We start from the raw sequence: 25,359 nt of genomic DNA, 5'->3' as shown, positions 1-25,359 counted from the left end.
TTGAATTAAATATCCTTCGTAGCGTAAATCCTTTAAACCGTTTACCCTGAGAAAGTCTCGTGCACCATAATCATTGCACTGCAGCGCAAGGAGTAGAACGCGATAGTTGATTAGTCGTACCGGTTGAAGGCCCCCAAATAAAGTGGTGACAATTTAAGAAGCGAGTACTTAAAAATGTAGCACAATACAATGTAGCCCTTAAAACTAAAAGTCCAAATGGTTGATACTTTTAGTTTTACTTATGTCTGTAACATATGATTACTTTCATTATTATGGTTCAAATTTACCATATAAAGAAATAATTTATTCGGTAAAAGTTGCATATTATAGAGTAAACGCCTGGAGGTATGCTGTTCAAATTGACCTTTTTACAATCCAGACATGCTAGCTATACGGCGATTACTGTAAATTATAGCATTTTGTTTAATGCACCGTGTAATATCATCCCGCTTTGTCTCAGTAACTCCTTCAACACGCAAGTAGTTTGTAACGATCAGGTTACTTAATCTAGATGTAGATGTAAACCAGAACTGTTTCCACTCGGGGCTCTTCAGATATGTCATTACCTCGTACTATTTTTCTTTCGCTTGTCCTTAACACCCTTCAAAGCACAAACACTCTCTCTTTTGCAAACTTACGTATCTACGTACGAGGGTGTTCATTTGTCATGCAGCTCATGGTGCAGCCGAAACAGAAGTGGAATCGATGCATTCTTGGCTGTTAGCAAAACACAGAGCGCATCCACAATTGGCAAACCATCACGTATGGTACGATGTGCTCGAATACGGATTGGTACGTGCAATGGTGGAATGTCTTACTTTCCTTTGTCACATCTCACTGCTAGCTTCAAACATTCCCCCGTGCTTGCGTGACGCCGTGTGTTTGCATTGCATGACAGACACAACGAACAACACACTAACGACTTTGTGGCAGCTGATCATTTTACTTTTTCTCTCTCTGCCGACCCCTTTTTTTCTTTCCTTTGCCAGAGTATCACTTTCTATACCCTTCATTTGGGTTGCACTGATAACGGGAGGGTGGGATTAGATTTGATGGGCAAAAGCATCGACAATCGTCATCTGCCGGGGAGTGTCACGAGTAATGCTAACTGCTTATGCTTTTGTTCGTCTTCATTTCTTCACTTTGGCACTTGCGGCTCGTTAGCGAATGCTCACAGCGCGTACCGGCGTTATGCGATACGGGCATTGTTATCGTGAGGCGGGAAAGATACCGCGATAAAGATACCATTATCTTCCTATCAGATATCATAAATAATTCAGCACGGTTTTCCACGGGCCAGGAACGACGTTCGATTGTAATATCAATTTGTTTCCTTTGTGGGTGTGCTTTTTTCTGTGTGTGTGTTGCTGCTGTTGTGTGCTTTATTTGGTGCCTTTGCTGGTTGGTGCGTTTTATTTTTGGCACAATCCCGTCGGTCCCTGTCGGCTATTATTTTTGTCTCCAAGGGCCAAAAACGGTGCGTGGAACGGGGCCAAAGTTTGTGCTAGCGGCAAAAGCGAGGAGAGTGGTCGTTCGCTGTTTGGCGTTTTCCCATGGCAATTGATTGTGATGGAAACAGTGCTTTGGCGAATTAATCTCTTGTGCTAGGTGGGTGGTGGAGTTCGCGCGTGGTTTGCCCGGGCAACGGGGAGGTTTGTTTGCATTTCATAATCGAAAATCTCGTCCAATATAAACTATGAACAAACAGTGCAGAGTGGGAGCCGCACGGGTAAAGCTACCAAATCATAATTGATTGTATCGGTTTGAGCGCTGATGTCGTATTTATTTGTAGGTATTTTATTTTTGGTTGGGAAATGATTTAGATTAGTTTATTCGATTGGTATTGTCACATTCTACGAATTGAAAATGTGTGCTTGACATGTTTTCATTTCAGTGTTTGCGAGTTCCAAGCGTTCAAGTTGGAACGTAACTGGATTGCAGTGTCCTGCTTGATGAATCGGTTGAGAATATTCATGCGTATGGATATTTAGTGAGGAGTCATTCAAATCAAGAGTTGACTCTCAAAAGCTTGAATAATTCTCAAAAATGTATGAATCTTTAAAGATTCATGAGTCCTATAAGATAGTGCTCATACAATCATGAATCTTTTGGGAAACATGATTTTATGATTGTTTTTATTAATTTTACTTCTGAAATAGGGTTACTTTTGTAGATCAATTAATATAAACAATAACTTAATTCCTACTAACACTCTATTGCGTAAGCCGGTATTCCAGAATGAATAATCATAATACTGTGAGGTTTCAAAATCTATAACGTGAATCTCCTCATATCGTAAGCATCATGAATCTCTGATGATTGGTAAATTATTGAAGATTCTTGAATCATGGGAAAAGAGATTCAGAATCAGTCAGTCAAATCGAATATTTATTCAGACTCATGAATCACACTTCTGAATGAGCTTAAAGTAGAATTAAAATGTGTTCAGATACATGCAAAATTCTCCATACTTTTCGAATGTTGTTCAAATTCAAGATAAGTTTCACAAGAAAAAACCTTTTATGAACTTGTAAAAGCTTGAAGAAAGTGACAAAATTTCACATCTACCCCTTTATATTCAAATTTAGCTTGAAAAATATTTAGAAATGACTGCAAATATTCTTAAATGGCTACCATTTATGCTTGAAAACCCTGCATATATCAGTTCTGTATACTTCGTGCACCAATGTTAGTGAGGTGTCGTATTTGTCGAGAAATGTTTATTTTTTTCCAAGCTCTGCAACAAAGAAAGTAATAATAAATAAATGAAACAGAATAAATAATACGCTTTTCTATCGTTGTTGGTCCATCGCCCAAACCGATGTACACCCGGGATCTGATAGCTGGAAGTCATAATCGTACGCCCGCGCCCTCCAAATGCCAGACACGGGGCACGCAAATAAAAATATTGCCATCAGCGCCTTCTGGGAAGTGTAACGTGCCGGAAGAAGCATTTGAATAGCACCGAGGCACCCAGTGTGTTTTCCTTCCGGCGATTACGCAATTCACCGTAGCAGTAGTAGGGCCGTCGAGAAGCGTTTTACGAAAAACGGTACCGGATTTTCTTTTGAAAACTCCAACCATCGTGAGCATCCCACGATTGTTATCTATACGCGGCAGCGTTGCAGCCAAGGATGCGGTTGAGAAGCACCGGCTCGGATGGGGCCGTCTTGAAGGGCAAATCTGCGGAAAAGTAAACTTGCACCCGTTGTCCGGCACAGGGCGTTTTTCTACCCCTCCGGTCGGCCGTCGGGATTTTGTGGCAAATGTCAATTTTCCCATGGGCCAACAAAATGTGGTCAGCCAGCTTTCCGATAACCCCTTTTTGGTGCTTTGTGGATGGGTATTAGCAGCAGTAGCACCCGAAATTCCAACTGTCCTGCATGCTGTCGCCTTCACTTACCCTCTTTCTAGCTTGGTCACGCTTGGAACGGAAGGAACATTCAACACACAAAGGCACAGGGATGGGATGGTGGCTCCAAAATCCCACCAACAATCCCACGCATCACCTCCCGGGTTTGCTAACGGGGTAGGAAAGTGTGATATTGCCATTTCACTGAGCATTGGGACACCAGGCTGGGGGGAGGGATGCGGAAAAATGGACGATAAAAACATAAATATGCTGACTCATTCGAGAGCGAGAGAGAACGGTCGAATGCGCTAACTACGCGTCAAATATCCTGGGTCGTTCGATTTTCGAGCTTATCGAGCTTTCAGGCGGTCGAGCTTTTTCGCAAAACCGATCATCACCATCGACATCTCTCCCGGGGTGGCATGGGCAATGAAGAAACTAACGTGCTACAGTGTGATACTGGCAGAGAAAGAAAGCCATTGCAAAGAAAAAAACATAAACGAATATGCCTTACTCCATTAGCTGATGTGGCTTTTACGCTAACGAGAAGTAAGAGAGACCAAGTTGTGGAAGAAAAAAATTCCCCCGATATCCCAAAAAACTCTGTGAAATGGAAATTTCAACATCAATTATCACATTTGTTTGACACCGGGAACTTGGACCTGGGTTGCGTGTTGAAGTTCTTTCCCAAGTAGGCAAAACGTGATGGCACGGGCATCAACAACACTATCGATTAGTGTTCGAACTCGGTCCGCTCTGCGTGTGTTGGACCACCGTTGCCAGCTGGCCCCGAGAAAAGGTTATGTGCGATCGTTTATTGGATTTTGCTGCGGTCGTATCGGCGGAAACCCGGACAAAATTGGGGTGCACGGCGAAGGATGAAGAAAATGATTACACATGCACAAAAACCGAATGCACACCGGAACATGACATGAATCACTTCGCCTTCCGGTCGATGCGGAGTTATGGTGGATAGGGTTCTGATAAGCTGCCATACCGGGCCCTGTACATTCCCGGGGTCGGGACCGCGCTGCTGTGCTGGAACGACGCATGATGGCAAACCGGTCCGGGGGCTGTGTAATCGTGTTATTTCATTTCAAAGCCGGTAAAGGGCGTCCCGGTACGATCTCCCGGCCATCAGGGCCCGAATGTCCGTAGCAAACCGATGGATGGTTACTGCCTAACAAGCTTTAACGATACCGTGTAGTGGATGGTGTGGTGCTGCAGGTGCCGGACCAGAGAACCGGAGGACGTTGCGTATGTGTCCTTTGCAAATCACATCGGTTAAATGAGATACGGAATGTGATGCGGTGAGAACGTTGCGTGAAAATCTCCTCGACAGGACATCCTCGACTGTGTGTGTGTGTGTGTGTGAGTGTTTGTGGATTGAGTCATTTAATTAAAATTATGTAGCCTGTCAGACGGCAAGCGGTAGCGCGTGTGTAAAAACATCACTCTCTCGCAACACCGACTGCTGGGGTGCTACACAAAATCGCACCTCACCCTTCAGGTTTTCAGGGTTCCACAGTCGGTGTGCGGTTCTTCATCCTTCAATTAATTTCTGGTCTTGGCTTACTTCTCTTCACAGCCGAGGCTTGCGTACCGTGTACGCATACGCTGTGCACATATGCAATTAAACACACTGCTCGAGCACTCGCCCGCACACCATAAACGCGTCACCAACGTTCAAGATCACTAAGCTGTGCCAGAGGACACTACGCTGTGCAGTTTGTTGGCATTTATATGGCAAATCGTTAAGTCACTTGACGGCGGACCGATTCTACAGAGAGACACACATACACACACACTCACACACTATGCAGTTTAATTTCTGTACCTTGCTCAACTGATTTTACTACTTGGGCGGACAAACAAAGTAGTTTTATACGCGCTGTGCGATGAATAAAAAGTCATGCTATAGTAGGCACTCCTTTACTTTAAGCTCGTGTATCTGCTCGTTCCCATCGCTGGGGACAATGACTCGTACCACCCGGTACCACCGAAAGAGATGTCAAATCGTGCAGATAAAAGTGGGCAGCAAAATCCCCACCCGGTGGGATTGCTTTTGCAGCAAAGCGGAAAATAAGTCAGAAAAATTTCTCCACCAGAGGGTCTTGATATGTATCTTTTTGGTGTTATGTGTGCTTCACTTAGGGCGTTTTTTCTTCGCTCGAACTTGCTGCATTACATGTTTTATGTGTTCACGCAATTTCCCGAACATCCTTTGCAGTTTCCAGCAGTGAGCGATTGGGTGTTTTAAAATTGCTTGAGTTTCCCTCGCTCGCAAACGGACGAAGAGCTTGGGATGGGAATGTAAAACATGTTCCATTTCCTAGGAGGTGTGCAGGGACGGAAGGAGAAGGTACGGCCGGATACGGTTTGCAAAGTATTTCAACTGATGGCGCGCAACTCCGGAAAGTGCTACAGGCTGTTGGCAATTTTGCATCACCAGCTGGATGTTTTGTGTGCATTGGCATTCGGTATTTCCGGGCAAATTTGCATCCACCCGATTTTACCTCCGGGAACTATCCGGGAAGCAGTCCGGGGTAGTTTGGTTGAGTTGGAACCAGCTGTGAAAACGCACCGAGGAAACGGGGTTATTATTTTGTACCGAAAGTGCACACAGGTACTATTTGCACACTTCCCCCCCCCAACACGGAAGGATTATGTTTACAAATGCATAAACATGTGTTTGGGGAAACAGGGCAATGGGGAATGCACGATCAAAGTGAGTTTTGGATGTTTGCTGTGGGAAATGAAATCTACCTTCCTGAAAAGTCGAACGATATTAATATCAGGGGCAGGAATCGATTTCAGGTAGATATGTAAAGAGAGTATTATGAGTATCATGTTTTGCTGCCGCTCGTGGGACCATAATTGTGGAAAGCAGGTATATTTGTCAGTTACACAAAATACGTTGATTATTACAGAAGACCAAGTTGATAATTTCATCCAGAGTGCGTCATGTAAGCACTTATTGCTTGGCAAGTAAAAGTTTTTGACAGCACACCATATTATGAATAAATAAGTGCATTCGCATGAAGTATTCTGTGTGCATAGTTATAAATTGTATAGTGACTTTTGTTCGATAATGTACAACTGTCGACAACGACTTAACAGAACGCTCACTTTTAGTTAAAATTGCGGTTGTAGCCTACCCAAGGATGAGTCGTCACATGTTATTGTACCTCGACCTAATTCACCGAAGCTAGTGAATCTAATTTCATGTAGAGTTATATTTAGCGGATGTTGGCCCCTCTTTTAATAACAATGAGAAATAAAATAATGTAAATACGTTTGTCGGGCGATTCTGATTACGCGAATCTGAAACCGATCTGATTTTTGAACTGAATATCCAAATAATCTGAATCACTATTCTAACGATTCTTGAATCCTAAAGATATGTGATTCTATGATTCATGAATCTTTTTTGTGTCGATTCCTGAGTTCAATCACTCCTCTTTAAAGATTCGGATGAATAGCTCTTCTCAAAAGATTTATCAAACACAACAATGGAAACCACCAATGGAAATACTAAATAATCCGATTACTTGAAGCATTATAGTTTTTTCATGTAAACATGTCATCAATTGATAAACAAGAACGTTTCTTAACTAAACGATTTATATCCAAGATGTTACAAACGTTATTGTAACAGAATTAATGGCTCAAACACACGGTATAGATTTCTTAAACTTTATTTTCCTCGAATGCAAATGTTGGAGGATTGAAAAGTTCGCTATCGTTTCGCAGTAAAAATGAGCGCTTTTTGCCATTTGTAGCTCCCCTTTGTAGCCAATGACCCCTAACCGAACTGTCCTTTGGCCCGATCGAACCCGACTTCAAACTGGTCGACGACGACAAAGCCATTTATCGCGAGAATGTTGTCAGATTCGAACGGACCGTTAATACTTATTAACACAAGATGTTTATTGTGAAAATGTTTGATTAATAAACTCCATGTCTTAACAGACGTAGCTAGTAAGCCATTGTATGGTATATTTCATCCTAATAAATCATTACAATCAAGGAGATATACTCTCAGACATGATAATATTCGCGACTTATCTCCGGTTCACAATAAAAGAAGATTTTGTATTGATTGCTAGTGACACCTCGCGGACTCATTTCTTCACTAGTTACAAAACTAAGAGTGAAAAGAAGCTATCTTTTCTAGGATCCTGCTCTTTTATACCTATCTAAAAGATCAATTTGCTATTGGATGTGTATTGCAAGATCGTAGCTTTGGGCTCGTACTTCAGAATCGCGTATTCACATTGAATGTTGTTGGCTTCAGTTGTATTATCGTGGAAGAGTCAGGATTTTAGGGATGTCTCTATACCAAGTCTCCTTCGTTGCGCAATGACTAGTATGATCTAGATATACTGGAGCTGGCTTCTGACGAACGTATGAGAAGCAAATTATATGTCCATTCAACAAGACGACAAGCTTTAGACTGAAATGAATACCATTGGTGCCACCAATCTTAAGTAGCATATTATGAACCAATTTCCCTACAGCACTGCAATTTGTCCCGAAGTCCATAAATATGAGCTTAATTTTTAATTCATTAACATTGATGCACTATCTACACATTCCTGCATCCACATTACCGTTTAAAAATACAAGCATCCTCTCGTAAGGTTGCCAGTCGCGCAATGCGCACACAAACACCGTTCTCAAGCAGCACCACAACTTTGCCATCTCGTGATTCATGCACTGCGCCATAAGTACACGAAGGTTATAATAATTTTGCTCACATTCAAAACAGCAATTTGCGACCATCTTTCCCGTGCTTTAGTTCTGCAGAAAAAAAATTCACCCCTTCTTTGCAAGCAAATGTACAAGTGCGCGCGCTCGGTTCGCATCAGCAAGTTCATTATAGTTCTGTAAATGATTTATCCTGGTATTTCGTTCATTTTGACGTTTTTCTTTCTGCCGCTTCTTCTTCTGTAGAGTATGATGTTGTCCTTCCCACTTCCAGAATGGTATGTTGTATTTTTGCATCCTATTTTAATTCTTCTGTGTCGAGAGGGTGGTGGGGAAAGTGGAGTGGACGAAACCAACCATCATTCCGTACGATGATGGACAACAGGGATGGGGCAATGAAATTTCTTTCAAGAATGGGCCAGTACTAGTTGTACCAAGAGCAGCATGTATAGCCTTGACGTGAGCATATGATGCTGCTGAAGGCCGGATGAGTACTGTTAGTGCGAGTACGGCGTAGAAAGGGTGAGTCGACGATGACGGACCCCGTACAGGCGTGGTACCCAACTCACACAAACCCATATACATAGAGATTGGAGCGTCGGATGATCCTGTCTCGAAGCAACAAAAAGCGAACAGCAGACAAAGTAGTGGCGGATGGAGTGAAATTGCTTTGAAGCTAGTGCCCGCTTTCAAAATTTCCTTTCTGGTTGGCCTAGTTACCATATCATCATCAACCCGTGTGTGTGTGTATGTATGTGCCCTTCCCTTTTCCCCTCTCGGTGCCATCTTATCTGGGATGGGATTTTTGGAAAACCGGCAGCTCTGATTGTTCTGGAAAATGATGATTCTTTGCAAAAAGCTGTTCTGATTTCATCACAGCCGAAAGTGAAACGACCGTAGAAGATCGGGAGAGTCCCGTGTTTTGTCCCCTTTTTTTTTAGTTTAGTCAGAGTGTGGCGCCCGGAAGTGGCGGAGGTTTGGCTTCCAGGACTTTACCAACTTCAACCAACTACCACCTACAGAGGTTCGAGCGGAGGAGGGTCACTATATTCGACGGCGTGTGTCTCGTGTGCCGGATATTCTGTGCTTAAATGATCGAAAGATCCGTCCGCTTATCCTTCGGGAGTTGGGAGTTGAGGTGTAGGGAAATTAGGAGAAGGAATGGGTGGGATAGGAGGGTGAAAGAAAAAAAAGAATACGTGCACAGTTCCTTTGTTGTGTTGTGCGCCTTTCTTCGGGTGCTTTTCACTTTGACAGTGAACGGCAACCGACCATAACCTCAGCCGAGCATCTCGGCATCGACAATCATACGCTAGTGGTAAAGAAAAGAAAATTCTATCCCACCCCAGTAAAAAAAAAACATAAAGAAAATATGGAAAGTTCACATGAAAACAAACCTCTTTCTCCTTTAGAAATGTAGAAGAAAGAAACAAAATCGGTGGCGAACTTTTTCCACGGGAAATCTTCACCGCCAGAGGAGGGAAAATCGCGTCTACACGAAAACTTCTCATCCTGCATCCGTGATGAACGGACGTAAGAAAAATCGAAAGGCGAATGTTCGTTTTTTTTTTCTCTCTTCATTCTTCTACTTCGATAGTAAAATTTGCCCAGTTCCACGTGAAATTGCCGCTAGAGGGACATTGGGTGAGAAAGTACACCTTTACCCATTTGGCGAGGTTTTGGACGCGAAACAAGCACACACAAAGTAGCAACACTTCTCGGCTTTACCAGTTTATCCCCCCGGGTTGGGACGAGTATCTTTGGTGAGCCCTTTTCCGTTATCACACCCCCGTTCCAGCTCACATTCAGCTGTCCGGAGTTGTGTTGAACTGGTGTATTTTTTATCGGGTTCTATTTTTTTCTGATTTTCGATATTTGGAACATCTCGTACGAGAACTTTTACACTCGAGAACGATGCTCGAAACCATACGAATTAGTGCCCTGATACGGGGTGCTTTATTTCCGTTTCTCTCCACATTCGGCGCGATATTTGTAATGGGGCAAGTAAGGAATGGCAAAAAAGAGCACGAACATGCCGAAGGAAAGTCCAACGTGCACAGTGGGAAAGGAAAGTTTTAACGGTTTTTGCTACATTACACGGCGCTCGTCGTCGTGCACCGCGGGCGGTAGATCTTGGATCGGTCGGTTTGTTCCCGTGTGTTGTGTGTGTGTGTGTTTTTTTTTTGTTCGTAGCTGTTTGCCTTCCATTTTAGTACTTCCACCAGACTGGATTTTTTTTTTGCATGTTTCCCTACAAACCAAGCGGTAAAAGATGGCAGAGCGGTAGAAAAGCAGCCACATTGGCAACTTTGTGATTGCACTTTGGCTAAGTGAAGTGTGCGGTATGTGGAGACTACCCTGTGGCTTTGGTTAGACTTCGGCAGACTCGACAGCGTGGCTATGGTTCCAGCTTTCGCTTTGGCGTCTCGCGTGCGCCCACATTGGTTTTACGAGCGCTTAACTCAAGGATCAATTTTGGGCTCATAATTTCTTCAATTACGCGCCCACTGCCCGCACACCGGGTGCTGACGGCGTTGTTTTGCTACGGTCCCGTGTCCTGTGCACTGGAAGGATTTCTTTTCGCGCAAGGATAATGCTTCTCATGGATACCTTCTTTTCGGGATAAGAAGAGTCGGTTCGCCTTCCTTATTTGTCCTTATTTGTGTGTGTGTGTGTGTGTGTGTGTGTGTGTGTGTGTGTGTGTGTGTGTGTTTGTGGGGGTCCGCTTCTTCTTGCGCTTGTTTATGTTGCTGCTTTTTCCGCAAACACTGGCGCCATTTTGCTTTGCTAGGTGGTCCGCTTTGCTTACCGGATTGTACGTGGAGTCCGTGGCCTAAAGTTTTAGTCCGGGAATTTGGATGCGTTAATTGCGCCCAATGCCCTTCCCTGCCACGTATAGTTGAACTACCCTGTGTATTGTGTGTTTTGTGATTGTGGGAAGGGTGTGGAATATGTTGGAGGATACTTCGAAGAACTTGCGCCTGTATGTATGTGTTTGTAATTAAGTTTGATAAACGACACCAACGGTGCCGGAACTAATGGGGGTCCCCGTGATTTGCGGGTCCCCGGTTGTGGGGATAAGGTTAAAGGGTTGTGGGGGGACGAGATAAAAGCCCGCCGTAGAGTTTGTGCATAAATCTCGGTCAATGAATATATTGGGGCTGTGGGGTATAAATACTAAAGACAAAGAATAAATGATGGGACATATAACACGAGCCGACAATCATGCGCGTGAAGGAAAAATAGTTTCGCATGCGAGGAACCTCAAACTGCTTCTTTATGTGAGTTAGTGTTGGTTCGCTAAAATCCATTTATTTATGGTGTTCGTGATGGGGAGCAGGAAAGGGTGTTGGTGGCGTTAATTCGTTAGGATAAACATTTAGTTATCTCTGCTTACAGTTCAACGGCATAAGGATCAATAATTTGCTCATAAAATACGCATAAAACCCCCGACCCCCAAATTGACTGTAGCGCTTAGCGAGAAAAACGTTCCAGTTTATCTTATTTCGATTGCAGTCGCAACAATTCTGGTACCAAATGCACGTTTTGTGGCTTTTCTAAATTAATCGGCATTAAAAGGCCACGTGAACTGGTAAATCCTAATCGGCACGCCAATGTACACACCACATTTCGCTACGGTTGGCAATTACGATTGCAATTTGATCGTTTCATTAAGGACCAAACTCTCGTGCCACACACTTCATCGCCGCTATCGATCGGTGTTTGAACGAATCTAATTTATAATTTCAAAGAACCTATTTAATTTTGCAAACGCAAGCGCTACTCAGGCGGGTAATAAATTTGCCCGTACGTATCACCTTCCGGGTCTGCTGGATGTGCACCTGAGCACTGAGCAGCGCATTACGCTAGATAGTTTGATAATTATGATGGAAATCAGTCTTGCCCCCGGGTTTTGTTACCGTGGTCGTGGTTGGTTCGAACCGTCGGTCCTGGTTGGTAGTTCGTAAATGACCGAGGACCGCAAATTGATTGGCAAACCAATTGCCTGTGTGGCGACATTTGAGCCAGCGGTGCAGTTTTACTTACCGTGGAAATAGTTTTGCATAATGCATTTTCAATTTTGCTTCATTAGATTAAATTTGATATTGACTACATTCTGTTCTGTAGGTTTTGTGGGAAACAGGTCGTCTAAACTTCGCCCATGAAATATACTATATCGTTTTTTATTTCTAGAATTAAAATGTTTTCCTAATCGCTTTGCATGGAGCTACTGAAACATTTATTAAAAATATGGTTGTTTGGTTACAGAAAATCAAAAACAGACAATTTACAACAAATTACAACTAAATCTTTGCAATATGTGATATAAATTTTCAGACATTCGAAAACTAAATTTTTCATCACTCCTTGGAATCCAATAAGGGAGACCAACAAATTATTTGCTTGCTTCATGCTTTGAAGTTCTTAGGTTGTCCGAGCAAGGAGGATATTGTGCTACATATTGTTGATTATATACCCTCACGATAAAGCTATCGTTCCATCCAGATCAACAAGTTGGTTGTGCAGTGCCAAATTACATTCCAAATACGCCTCAAAGTATGCAATTTGCATGACAAAAAACTTTAAATCATTTTACCCGTGTTATCAATCCGAATTGTCTTGATGCTGAAAACAGGGCTTGGAAATAGTTGTAACAAGATAATTCATTTATAATTTAAGCCTCAAATTTTACCAGCGATACCTCGTGACGCCAAAAACTATGCAATCTGCCTAACAAAATTACCTCGTAATGGCATACTTTAGTGGGTCGGGTGGGAAGTTTTAAGCAAGTTGTTATCTTGCTGTCGAGTCGTGCCGCTTCTGAACGAATGTCATTTATTTCACTCTCCCGGCACTCGTTTCGTTCACTCTTGGCACTGTTATCCAAAATTTCGATTATTTGTGGTAGATAAATTTTCCCACTAGCAGCCAAAGAACTCAGTGATGAGCCCAATATGTGTGACAATGGCGGAGAAAGTTTCTCGCATCTTTTTTATTTTACTCAGGTGGACAAGTTTTCTAGAGGCAAGCACACGTAGCTGGACAGTGTGTCCCGGGTGAGTACGGGGCTTGCTAGCTGGAAAGGGCAACTACGATCTTCCATAAATATTCACACTTCTGATGCTTCCACATGCTCGGGAAAGGTGGCCACCGGATATATCTGTCCGGGCCATTCTTTCCGACACTCCTGCGTTGTTGTTGGAACGTCTTGAACAGCCAAAGTGTGCTGGATATCATCATGCTCGTCGGGTTTAATGTCATTTTGTGGTTGAGGCGAATGTGTATCTTACGTATAGACAAACACAAAAACTGTGTGCGGTGGAATCGAGGCACTTGCTAGCCGGATACTCCCCACAACCGTCGGATCTGCTCCGACCTTCTCTGGGGGTCGCTCATTCGCTATTTCGCAAGCAATTACCTATTTCGAAACTTCTTTATTGGCAATGTTTAGACACCGGACGGAAGTTCATGGAAGCCCAGCCCTCGCTGCTGTGCTTTGCATTTAGATTTTATTTTGCTACGTATTGTAGCACACCGGCTTCTTTGGCTCTCGGCCGCAGACGGCTGTTATCTCGCACACAACGCGGACCACAAGCAAAACTAGGGGGGACCAACACTATAAACCGATTTGACCTTACCGAGTGCTTCATTTGTGCCTTCGGTTCAACTCGTCCCAGTACACACCGTGCCGGTGTTTCCCTTCGACGTCACTGGGGCTTTACCGGCATTGCTCGATATACTGTGAAAAGATTTAATTTACGTCAGCGAGCTTCCGCTTAACCGGGTACGCTGATGCTCGTCGAGAGTGAGCCACATTGCCGGCTCGTTGGGAAAGCGAACGAGGCAAACTGTGCGAGCGAGCGACTTCCATACATAAATCAATATTTTACCCCTCTCAAAATGACACATTCCCGGCGACGAGTTCTCCCGGGTGGAAGGCGCGGGCACACGGGTTTTTAGGGGTTTGTATCGAGAGGCCCTTTTCGAACGGTTCGAAATTGAAATGAATCGATCCGGTAGCACTACCGTGCCGGGCAAGGTTTTCCGGTGGTCATATTTTTTTTTGAGCCATTTCCGCTCCGTACGCGATAAACTGAATCCGGGAACCTGGTGCCGGATGGATCTGTCCTCTGTGTCTGTGTTTTATATTCATCTGTACGACGCGCGTGTACGTGCGAGTGAGACGCTGAGAGCCATAAATTGAGCCATGAAGCAGAGTGTATTTTATTTATTTGAATATCACATTTTGTTGAACGAAATGCTGGCGTCGTTTCTACGTTTCGGGTTTTTTTTTTTGTTAATTCAATCACAGCATGATCAACCGGTCACACCAGTACGGTTCGCAGTCGTACGAAATGTGGCTGCCATTTTCCATTAGTGGTTTAATTCTACACTCTGCTCGGTGAAGCGGAAAGGGATATAACACTGGCCGGAAGGATTAATACACGTTAACGCAGTGCCCGAAAGCCTTCATTCCCCGGGTGTACCGTGGTGGTGTGTACTACTGAGGTCTTATTGAACGACGGTAAGAAAAAAGTTTGCCAAATGACAGTCATTGTGCGAGATGGAAAAAAAAGCGGAAGTGAAGAGAGCGGAAAGGCGGCAAGTTAAATTAATGTCCCTTTCGGAAAAATGGAGTAATCCTTCTGCAAATACCTTTTTAGTTCGATTTTTCCCCACTATTTTGTGTGTGTGTGTTCCGTTACATAAGTGTGTACAAGAAAAACGGTGAACATAAAGGGAATAAATTCAAACACCAGCTACAAAGAACAAACTTTTCTTGGGAAATCTATCGAATCTGTCTCGTTCGTCTTGTTGTTGCACGAAATCAGCTCCTTTTTTACCATGCTCCTGTTCTTTTTTGCTGATGGCTCACTAGTAGCAGCGGAATGTTTTTCCAAACCTATATCCAAGTGCCATTTTCTTATCGGAATTTGTGCACAATTTATTGTAGCGAAAAGTTTAACTCTCCTGTCGAAGCGAACTCGCCAACTCCCGGCCCAAGGAAGAATAAGCGAGAGAAAATGAATATGCGCTTGGGTGCACTTTTCTTTTGGGAAAAAAGGGGGAAAAAATGTGCAGCAAACAAAGTTTCTCGAGTGGAACAGTGATTTTGTCCTTCCTTGTTGTTGGTGTTTGTGTTGATGCGAGTTGTGCCCTTGTTTTTTTGCGTTACATAAATGGTATGATGGCATTTGTGACTATGTTTTGTGACTAGTGATTTTTTTAATGTTCTGGGAAAGTTCATTCCTTTTTTGATTTAAAAATGAATTAATTATATAAATTATTACGTTTTGCAAATTACCTTCATCCAATCGGCGAAATTAGTTTTATATAATGAAAGTAAATGTTTCTTTTAAATTTTTTTTTTAATTTAAATTTTTTTTAAGTTGTTATTGAACAAAAAATACTTCTCAGTCGACTCAAAGCAGAATTAACCGCTTAAAACATGCACACATCGACGATGTGCATACAAATATGCACCACCAATCTCTTTCTCACTATTTATCTTTCAATATTTATTTTACCCTCCATTATACGAGCTACACAAAATTGGGCAAAGAGTAAAAACTCAATCTGCTCGCAGCACACTCATTCGTGCCGAAAAACCCCGTACACGAACAAAATCCCTGCAGCACACTCGCATACTGGACGAACAATTTATGGAATATCACGCGGGATAATACTTCTTTTCCATGGTTGGCTAATAATTAATCATTTTGGCGTTCGCTTCCGCTTCGGTACGTTGCGCGGGGGGAAAAAAAGGCGCTTTTGCACTTGGCGTGAGTGCCATTTCAATCGTCCGGGATACACTTTTGCACAAAGTGGAATAAATTGAACCATCGAACCAGGGAGAAGGTGGAGTGATCTTTTGCTTTTCACTTCTTTTTTCTGCCAGTAGCACAGAAAAAAAAGACACCCCACCGAAGGCCCTTCGTGAGTGGGATTGGGACGAATTCTAACGACGATTTATGTCATCCATCGATTACATAAAATCGTTTTCAATTCATTCGATGATTTCCATTCGGTAATGCCCGATGACTAAGGGAGGTGATGGTGTTTCCGTTATGTGCTTCTGTCGAGCTCACGGGTTCGAATTCAATTTTTATCCATCGCTACGATCGCTCAGATACGTTTGGGAACCCAAGAAGAGTAAGAAAATCATAGATTACAGCATTACGGAGGCTTCTCAAATTTATTGAAAAGAATGTACTACTTTATGTGTTTTTCTTCACACGCACTCACCCACATACTGCGAAAAGAAAATGCCCCCCTTCTAAGAACACCCGGCCGAATGTTGCTCATCATTTTGCACTCACAAACAAATTTGACGCATTTATTTCATGATCAACACCCCGACTACATGTTTCCGGTTGCCGGTACGGGGTTTTCTTTCGTCCATTGGAACGAATCCAACATCGAATGGTTGGGATGATTTTCCATGCATTTCATTGTTATATATTTTTGGTTTTACAAAGCAGTAGAAAAATATACGCGCATAATGCGCTTGGTAATGGACGGTTTGGTGTGAGTGATAAATCATTCCCGGTCGTACGGTGGATGAAAAATGGCCCCGAAACTCGTGATGGAGGCGCCTGGTCGTGCACGGTGTTTGGTGCGCACGCGTTGGATACTAATCGGAAGCGTGGAAGAAAGTTTCACACACGAATGATAGAGTTTTCTTAGTACAAAACGGATGGTTCGTTTGAACGTTCTGTTTTGTTAGTTGGTACAAGATTTGTTCTCTAACAAATGGGTTTTCCCCCCTCTAATATTGGATGAATATCGCATCTTCATTGAATTTTGATCTTGAAAAAGGTAAAATTATATTAAACGTGGTTTAAATTTGCCTTATATAACTGTTGTGTCATAACTAAAAATATAGCTCTATATTTGTGTTCTAATCAAATAGTCTCACATGTTCCGCTCCCCAATATATCTCCTAATGCAAGAATAAATATATATTTGGTTCGATAATGGAGTAAAACAAATTTACTACCATAGCCCCTTCCTAAGTAAATAAAAAAAGGTTTACCTTTACCTCTTATTTACTTTAAAATGGAAACCTTTTTTGTTGGAAGCATTTTTTATGTTTATCTGTTTTACCCGAAGAAACCGTACCGCATATTTCGACCCGAACAATTTTCACGCTCAAAAGCACATAAATTAATGTGCAGGGAGTTAATTCGTTGTATCTGGTTACTTCAACGGAAACGCCAACACGCGCCAAAAACGCACGCATAAAATATATACACCTTTCGGAAACCATCCATCTGCCATTAACCGATCCCGGGGCTAGCTTATTAATATTTGACTACCCTGTATCGGTGCCATCGTTTCGCCTGTTCTTACGCTTCTTCCACGAAAACGTTCTAGCGTTCAGAAGCGATCGTGCACCTTGCTCCATTCCAAGGTGGAGGGAAGGTAAAAAGCTCTTTTCAATTAGTTGTTTCAGGTTGTACGTTTGGTTTCTTGTCGCGATCAAACGCACAAACACACACACACACACTCACAAAACGGCCGGAAAGACGGACGGTGCCCATTTTTTCTGTGATCGTTTCTTTGAACCCACCCTTCATCTCAACCCCCGGACGATACTACGAGGTGGTGAGTTAGAGGGGTGAAAGGTACTCCGAAGCAGAAAATATTAACTGACGCAAATGCTTACCGCGTTTCTCCGTGGCGAGCGGTTTTTCTAACCGATGTTCGTTAATTTTGCGTTTCTGGGACGGTTGTGCCTTGCAACAGCACACCTGAGCTCTACATCGTGATGAACTTCGCCTTCGCCAACAATGCGGACCCACGAAGCGCGAAGAAAGTAATCTTCCATTTTACGGATGGCATCAGACACATCTTCGCTTCCGTCGCTCCATTCCAACTCTCCAACTGCCTCATCCTCCCGCTTCCTCTCTTCTAATCGAGAACGGCAAGTTCTTTTTTATGTTACGTCCGGACTTTTTAAATGTTTATGTTATTACACAAAAAAAACACGTTCGTTAAAGACCCTCGACGTAGAAGTTTCAATAAATTACGGCGGTGGGATCCGAAAACAACGATAGGAAAGAAGCGAGAAAAAATATTCAAACGATAAAAAAATAAACTTTTCCCAAATGCGAAATGACTACTGACAAGAACCGGGAACAGCGCTTACCAGAAAACGATACCACGATGAGGCATTTGGTAAAATTCTCGTCTTGTGTGTTATAACCCTGAGAACAAGCCACTAGTTTACCGTCGAAAGAGTCTATCGGACTGTTTCGGATTCTTGTTCTTAGTCGACTTCGTTGCTCCGGAGGAAAAACGAAACATTTTTGTTTCTGTTCTTTTAAAGAACAAGAAGACACAACCCCTCACAAAACAGTAACAGCAAGAAGAAAAAACAACCCCAACTGGGAACGGAACCATTTGTCCGGTTTCGGATTTTTTTTTTCGATCTAACGCCTTAAATTGACGGTAATCAAGATTTTCCTACCTAGAATCAGTTACCGCAGGTTAGGTTGGAAATTACCCTGCGTGGCACGTATATGTGTGTGTGTGTGTGTGGATTTTGGGAACCATCCGTAATTTTCGTGGCGAGAGGGCAAGGTGAAAAGTAAGAAAATAAAACGCTCACTGGCTAACATGTATTTATCGCTGTGCTATCATCAGCAGCAAATAAAGAGCATTTCCGCTTACAGTGCTAGGGCCTGCCGGAAGGGGTGTTGATGAAACAGGAATGCGAGGTCGAGCGCGGAAAGACAACCGTAGTTGCTGAGGGTTGTTCCACGCCACCCGGGAGGGACACAACTCTAAGCTTTTGGTGAAATATTAATGCAATCGCTGTTGGACGCTTTTAGAGAAACATTAATATTTCACCCTTGTCCCTCGAGTCTCTGTGTGGGGGGAAAGGCACCGTTTGGAGAATGGGGAGGTCAGCGTGTGCGTAGGTTTGGCTGCCCTGAAAAGCTTGAGCTCGGTACGAAAAGCATTGGTGCGGATGGGTTTTTCCCAGGAATGGAGCTGGTAGATTGGAGTTTACAATTTAATACGCATCACTACACTTCAAAGCGAACTTCCTGTGTAGGGTGACAGAAAATGGGTTTTGCGTTCAACTGTGTTCGAGTGCTCGGATGTTCATTGAAGCTAGTACCAGGTAGCACATCATGTTTGGATCACTTTTCACTCGGAAACGTTGACTATTGGCTTGTGCGCCGGAAGAGAGGACACGGGGAAGGAATGAATTTCATTGGAATGCTTAATTTGAATGTTGTGCACTACGCCCGGCTAGATAAAGTGAGCTGATCCGGCGAGTCTGCGAGACTCCGCATGTTTGATTGTCATCGCTGTCATCGAGTCGATGGCGCTGTTTCGGGTTGATTGAAGTTAGTAATTCTGCCCCTCACAAAACAACGCTGTCGCTGTGATGTTGGATCGAACGGTGTGGAACGTTTTATCTGGCCGTACAGATCATGCATTCTTTACTGAAGGAAACGTAGAACGTAAAGTCCTAGAATTAATTACCGGTTTGCAGGAATGCTATGATGCAAACTTTGCTGGGCGACACGGTGCTAGTGTACGGCAGCTGTGGAAGGCACTTTGCAATGTAACTGATTGCAAATTATATTACAAATCATGCAGAGGCGACGACACAGGACGTTGGGGTGATGACGAACGAAGGATCAACGATTGAATCACAACATCAAATCAAATCAAACGTTCACCACCGATCTCAGTGAGTGCTGGCACGACAACGGGATGGGCTAGACGGTACAGAGTTATGATTTGATGCACGCCTTCAGCAGCATTTACCGGCGCCAGTAGGAAAATTATATGCTGGTAAATTCCCCAAAGTCGGTTAGGCGATCGAATCGAATGCAGGACAGTGTTTAAGATAGATGCTTCAATACCTGCACTAAATGTAGCGATTAGAGTACGCGCGCTGTGGAATTCAATTATCGTTAATTGCACACTACATTGGACGAATCGGGAGGACGTGTAAGAAGCATATGCGCTGCGTTTTCTTTTGTGTGTGTGTGTGCTTGTGTATTGGCCAACGGACAGCAACGATTTGTGGAAGGTGTTAATTTGATTTCAAAATCACGCCACGCTTTGTTTGCAGTGTGTTGATAATCCAAATGTACCTGCGTAATTGCTGTTTTAATATTTGTCCTGATTGCTAGATTGAAAGTGCATCACGGCAATTGCCTGGTGCAGTGAAATACGCATGCATAATTAAGATTTTCGGTAAAACGTGACAAAGCGTCCACCTCGTGTTCGTCCAATTGGTTGCATGCATGTAGGCGTATAGATTGGCATTCACTCTACTACGGCCCTATTGTTGTCTAAGAAGTCACAACTTAAATCTTAAATGAAATAAAATTAAATTAATTCAGTGAAATTAAATAAATGTAAATAGAAATAATTAAGTGAATGTTTATATAATGTGATTTATGTATAATTTCTCACAGTGAAATAGTGGAAAATTTCATTTTAATAAATATTCAAGTGATCATACTTTTATTTTTGCTGTAATAAAACTTTCGCTTAAAAAACTATAATTGGCCTGATCTTGCACACGGAAAAAATAATTTTGAAACAATAGTTTTGTTCCCTCGTATTAGTTAGCTTAATTTGTTTTAAACATGAAATAATTGAAACGCCAACAAAAAATAGAATAAACTAAAAACAAAACTTGATACAAAATACTTACCAGTTGTATAGTTCATTAACTAAGTAGCGTGATTTAGGTTGAAACATTTTACAGTCAAAGCTCCAATACCGATTTGACTCTCGCACCATTCGAACGCCTACATCAATGCAACCAAATCTTTTTACGTAAACACAATTGTACGAAATGAAATCTATAGTTTGTTTTTAAATAGTTTAAATCACACGGTTTTTTTTCCGGTACTCATTGCAATAGCTTCTATCCAGCGTAATATTTACCCAAATTATCGCCTTAGCGCCTAACAGTATGCAACAGCTAAATCATTTCATGTTTGATTAAGCAAACACTCTACAATTTCGAGTTGAACCGACCGATTTGGCATGAAACGAACCCCACTTTCTATGCTAATGTTGCTGAAACAGCTGCATCCGCCGCTAGGATCACACTGATTGGAATATTTAATCAGCATCAAAGTATTCAATTTCCATCATTGCAAACGAGAGAGAAACCGTTGGCCCGTCGCTCCCCCGTAGGGCTGATCCCGGCAGCTGGCAGTTTCATTACAGCTCATCCTCCCACACGCAAAATTTTCCGAAACCAGCTTCCGAATTTATCAGTGAAAATCGAGAGAAAGAAAGGCGGGATTGTGTGTGCGAGGGTAAGTGCTTGACAGAGGCAAGTGAACGAAAACCAATTACGCGGTGCGCATTCTTCGGTACCGACGCGCCAATGAACTTTTGCGATGTAATAATTTGTTGCAACAAAGCCTTAGACGAAACTGCAGGATGCCCCGACGTAACGCTACCTTGTTGGCTAGCTGATGGAAATGGTACCTCGTTCTCTCCTGCGCCTCCTCCTATCCAACCAACCAACCAACCTTACCTGTGGTGATCTTGTTCGGTGCTTCGGTTGTATGCAAATGTGTTGTATGCACTGCAGGAACCGACCAGTTACCATCGGATGAGCACCGGAACCCTGCAGTGCGGTGGAAAGTTCACCGAAATGAACTTTCTGGTTTTTTGCTACACTGCGCTTTGTGGTTGATGGAGATAGTAGTAGGAAGGAGAGACAAGACTGAGGTGAAGGACGGTGGGGGGAGTTTTCATGGTTGGAACGTGAATGGAAAGCGTAGTTTCTCCCTTTTTCCATCATCGTTACAGCTATCCCGGGGTCGAATAGATAGGCCATCGAACGGATGAAGGTGCCCATGACCATCATGATGGTAATCTGCATGGGTTTAGATCCTGCGTCAGTCTCTAGCACTGTGTGTGATCCCTTTTTCGGAGCGAAACCTGTGAGCCCGCCGGGGGGAAACTGTTTATTGGAAAGGAAACCGTACAAAAGAGCTTCTTCCATCATCAATAAAATAGCGCTCCACCCGAATGTTGATGGATTTACTGGTTGGAAGATCTAGTTAAGACACGATATTTGAGAGTTGGGAGGATGAAATTTCTCTTTCATCTTGCGCAACTACTCACAACTGTCGGGTATGAGTGACAGCAAGGTTGGAATCTTTTGACCGGTACAAGGGGACGTTGAATTTGCATCGAATATCTATTAATATCGCTTGCTAAATCTCATCTGTCACCATTCACATCGGTGATAATGGTTGAACACCATATCGGTCCAATCGATAGTCACCTCCGTTGGTGTGATCGTCCTGCATTCATTACCGATGTTTGGCTGGCGTTCAACAAAAAACCACCCCATTTTCACACGTTCCTTTCTTTTCGTTCTCTCTTCTCTTTACAGCACCTTTGGCGCTAACGGATGATATCGAAATTCAGGCCACACCGGGCCACACCATGTCCTGCGTGACGGTACTGGTAGCAAGAAGCAATCTGTCCCCCGGCGGACTCCCGGTTGCAATAGTGGGCGATCTGTTCGAGCGCCGGCAGGACATCGAGGACGAACGGGTGTGGCTTGATGCTGGCAGTGAGGATGCCCGTGCCCAACGCTTCCATCGGGCTCGCATTGCCGGCCTGGCCGAATGGATCATCCCGGGTCACGGTGGACCGTTCCGTGTGGATGCGACGGTACGTGAAAAGTTAAACCATCAGGCAACCGAACCATCGGACAGTGTTATGTAATGGGTGCTGGCATAAAAGAGATGGAGAACTCGCTCGAGCTTGCGGTAAATTGATTGGTATTGATGTTTGCGAAGTGATGGAATGGAAAAAAACACTACAATTAAGCATGTTCGATTGTTGGGAAATCGATGTAAAAATGTGGCGGGGTGATGTTGTTATTTACGATCTGTTCACTATATTACACAAACAGTCTTGTTGAACGTTGTTTTCATGTGTTTAGCTCAATTATAACTGCACGCGCATTTTGAAAACGCCTGCTAGCTAAATGTTTCTTACGATGGTTTCACGTATTGGTTCCATAATTACAATGCAAGAATACAATTTTTAATATTGCAAAACATAACGAAACGACGCTACTGCTAAAGCAAGAAAAAGTATATTAATAATAAGTGAACTATTACATATGATTACTATCCGTGTATACTTGGACAAAATGAATGCTATCATTGTGAATTACAAATTATCGATTGTTCGTTCATAGTGTTGTTCATGTTTATGGCAAGCAAAACAAACAAACAAAATGTACACACAAACACACCAGTAAATTAATTCTCCCACATGGATTACCATACCGAACCCACATGAGGGATATGATGTGTTAAATAATTAAACAAAAACAAACGACCCCGGTTAGCACAACCGGTAAAACAAGATGCAGTTACTAATTGTTAGTACGCAGTGTTGATTGTTGTTTGTGTCGAGAGTGAACGTTTCCGTTGTTGTTTTTCCTGTGTTTTCGTTTTTCTTCTGCCTCTATTGTTAATGCAGACGTCAGATGGCGTGGCTGCAAGTATTAGCCAGCCAGCAATGGCTCCGTTTTTACCACGTTAAGCATGTTTGGGTGCAAAGGTCAGACCGCGAGTGTAACGCATCATTGCGTTCCCGTTTGGCGGAATATGTGGAGTGTAGAAGGCAGCATTCGTCTGTTCAAGGAAAGTCGGGCACATCCATTTGTTGCGATTGGATGCTGTTGAAAGTGAGAAATTACGAATGAGATGAGGATGTGCTATTTCAAAAAACCAAAAGGGTTCATTTGGTTTCGAGATACTGAGGTTGAAGCGAAACGCTTGCGAAAGACGCGCTTTTTACCGCTTTTTTCCGTATCATTACCGGTTTTGCTGATCGAACATTCTTGTGCAACCGAACATTGCGAAGTTGGGGATGCGATCGATCGGACCCCGTACCTAGGTGCGCACCGACTTGCACCCGGAAACAATGCGAAATCGCAAAACATTAGAAGAAAAACCAATAATAAAACACCCTACCAAATGTTCTTAACGGACGGACGGCATTACATGCTGAATGTTGCAGACGCAAGCTTTATGAAAAAAAAAAACAAAACTTACATAAGTATGCTTTATGGTATATGAAGAGGAAAAGAAGAAGAAAATCAAGGAGTCTAGAAGAAGAAAAAAAACAGAAACCTTTGATTGGGCAGTTTAACAGAGAAGAAGATGCAACATACACAATTTACATAATACACGATATATAAATAAGCAGTTTATTGATCATACATGTAAACGTTAGTGGACTTAGAGTTTCAAAAGTTTCTTAAAAATACAAGCGAACAAGAAAAACGCCGAAGAAGTGGAAGAAAAACAGCCACAAACAACACAACATTCCCAACAGAGACACAACACATAACAGAAGTATATGGCAAAGTTGTTAAACCGTATTCTAAACGGAGATAATAGGTACATAAAACTGGCACAGAAACAAACAGAAATGGAAAACATACACAAACATATTCACTAGTATACACATACACGAAGAAAAAAAGGGAAACCAATGGTACCAATTTTGAAATGGTTGTGCAAAGTAAACAAACAAAACAAAACAAAACAAGAAAACTACCCACTCCCGCTAGGGGATCCGCTACATGATCTTGTGCAAGCCACGCCTGTAGGAGAAAGAAAACAAACAAAGAATAGCAAACAGAAGTAGTAAAACGGAGCAAACAAAGGAAGAAAAACACACATACACATTAACAGACACAACAACAGTACACGAACACAAGCAAAAGTATATCTGTACACGTTTTTGAAATCTATGGGCTTACGAACAGGGATTGCTGGTGCGCCGCACTTCAGCCGTTTTCCTTCTGCTTAAACAAGGGAACAGAAGGACGCTGAAGCGCTGGTCACACACGTACACCTGGATGCCTTCTTTACGATGCTTCTACCGATTTGCCAACTTTTTGAGACAATGCCACAAACACACATAGATACACACGAGCAAAAGAAAGCAAACCAAGCGAACAAACAAAAAAAGCATACACAAGGATATAGTTGTAGAGTGTGGGAGGCTTTACAAGTAGGCAAAGGCCTCGGGAACAGTTGTTGCCTGGCGAAACACAAACACTAAATACACCGACGAAAGTTCACACGAAGCGAAAGCTTTTATACATCACACACCCACACGGATATATACAGCAAACAAAACAAAAGAAAAAAAAACCCGTAAAATGCATAACTCTACGTATAATGGATGTTTAGTTCTTAAAAACAAACAAGCAACAAAAACTGCAAGCAAATTACAAGAAAAAAAGTAATAATAAT

General features: G+C 42.8%; 1 protein-coding gene across 1 annotated transcript in view; it reads left to right on the top strand.

Moving 5' to 3' along the window:
• The window catches only part of LOC128713552 (metallo-beta-lactamase domain-containing protein 1), a 55,446-nt gene extending 32,645 nt beyond the window's left edge, over window positions 1-22,801 (top strand). The window contains exon 3 of the mRNA XM_053808413.1: window positions 22,464-22,801. Coding sequence (XP_053664388.1) covers window positions 22,464-22,801 — 338 coding nt within the window. The remainder of the gene's footprint in view (window positions 1-22,463) is intronic.
• Window positions 22,802-25,359: the final 2,558 nt, after the last annotated feature.

Source organism: Anopheles marshallii, chromosome 3, assembly GCF_943734725.1.
Source record: "Anopheles marshallii chromosome 3, idAnoMarsDA_429_01, whole genome shotgun sequence".
Lineage (NCBI taxonomy): Eukaryota > Metazoa > Arthropoda > Insecta > Diptera > Culicidae > Anopheles > Anopheles marshallii.
The sequence above is the reverse complement of the archived record's forward strand: the minus strand, read 5'-3'. Positions and strand labels throughout refer to the sequence as shown.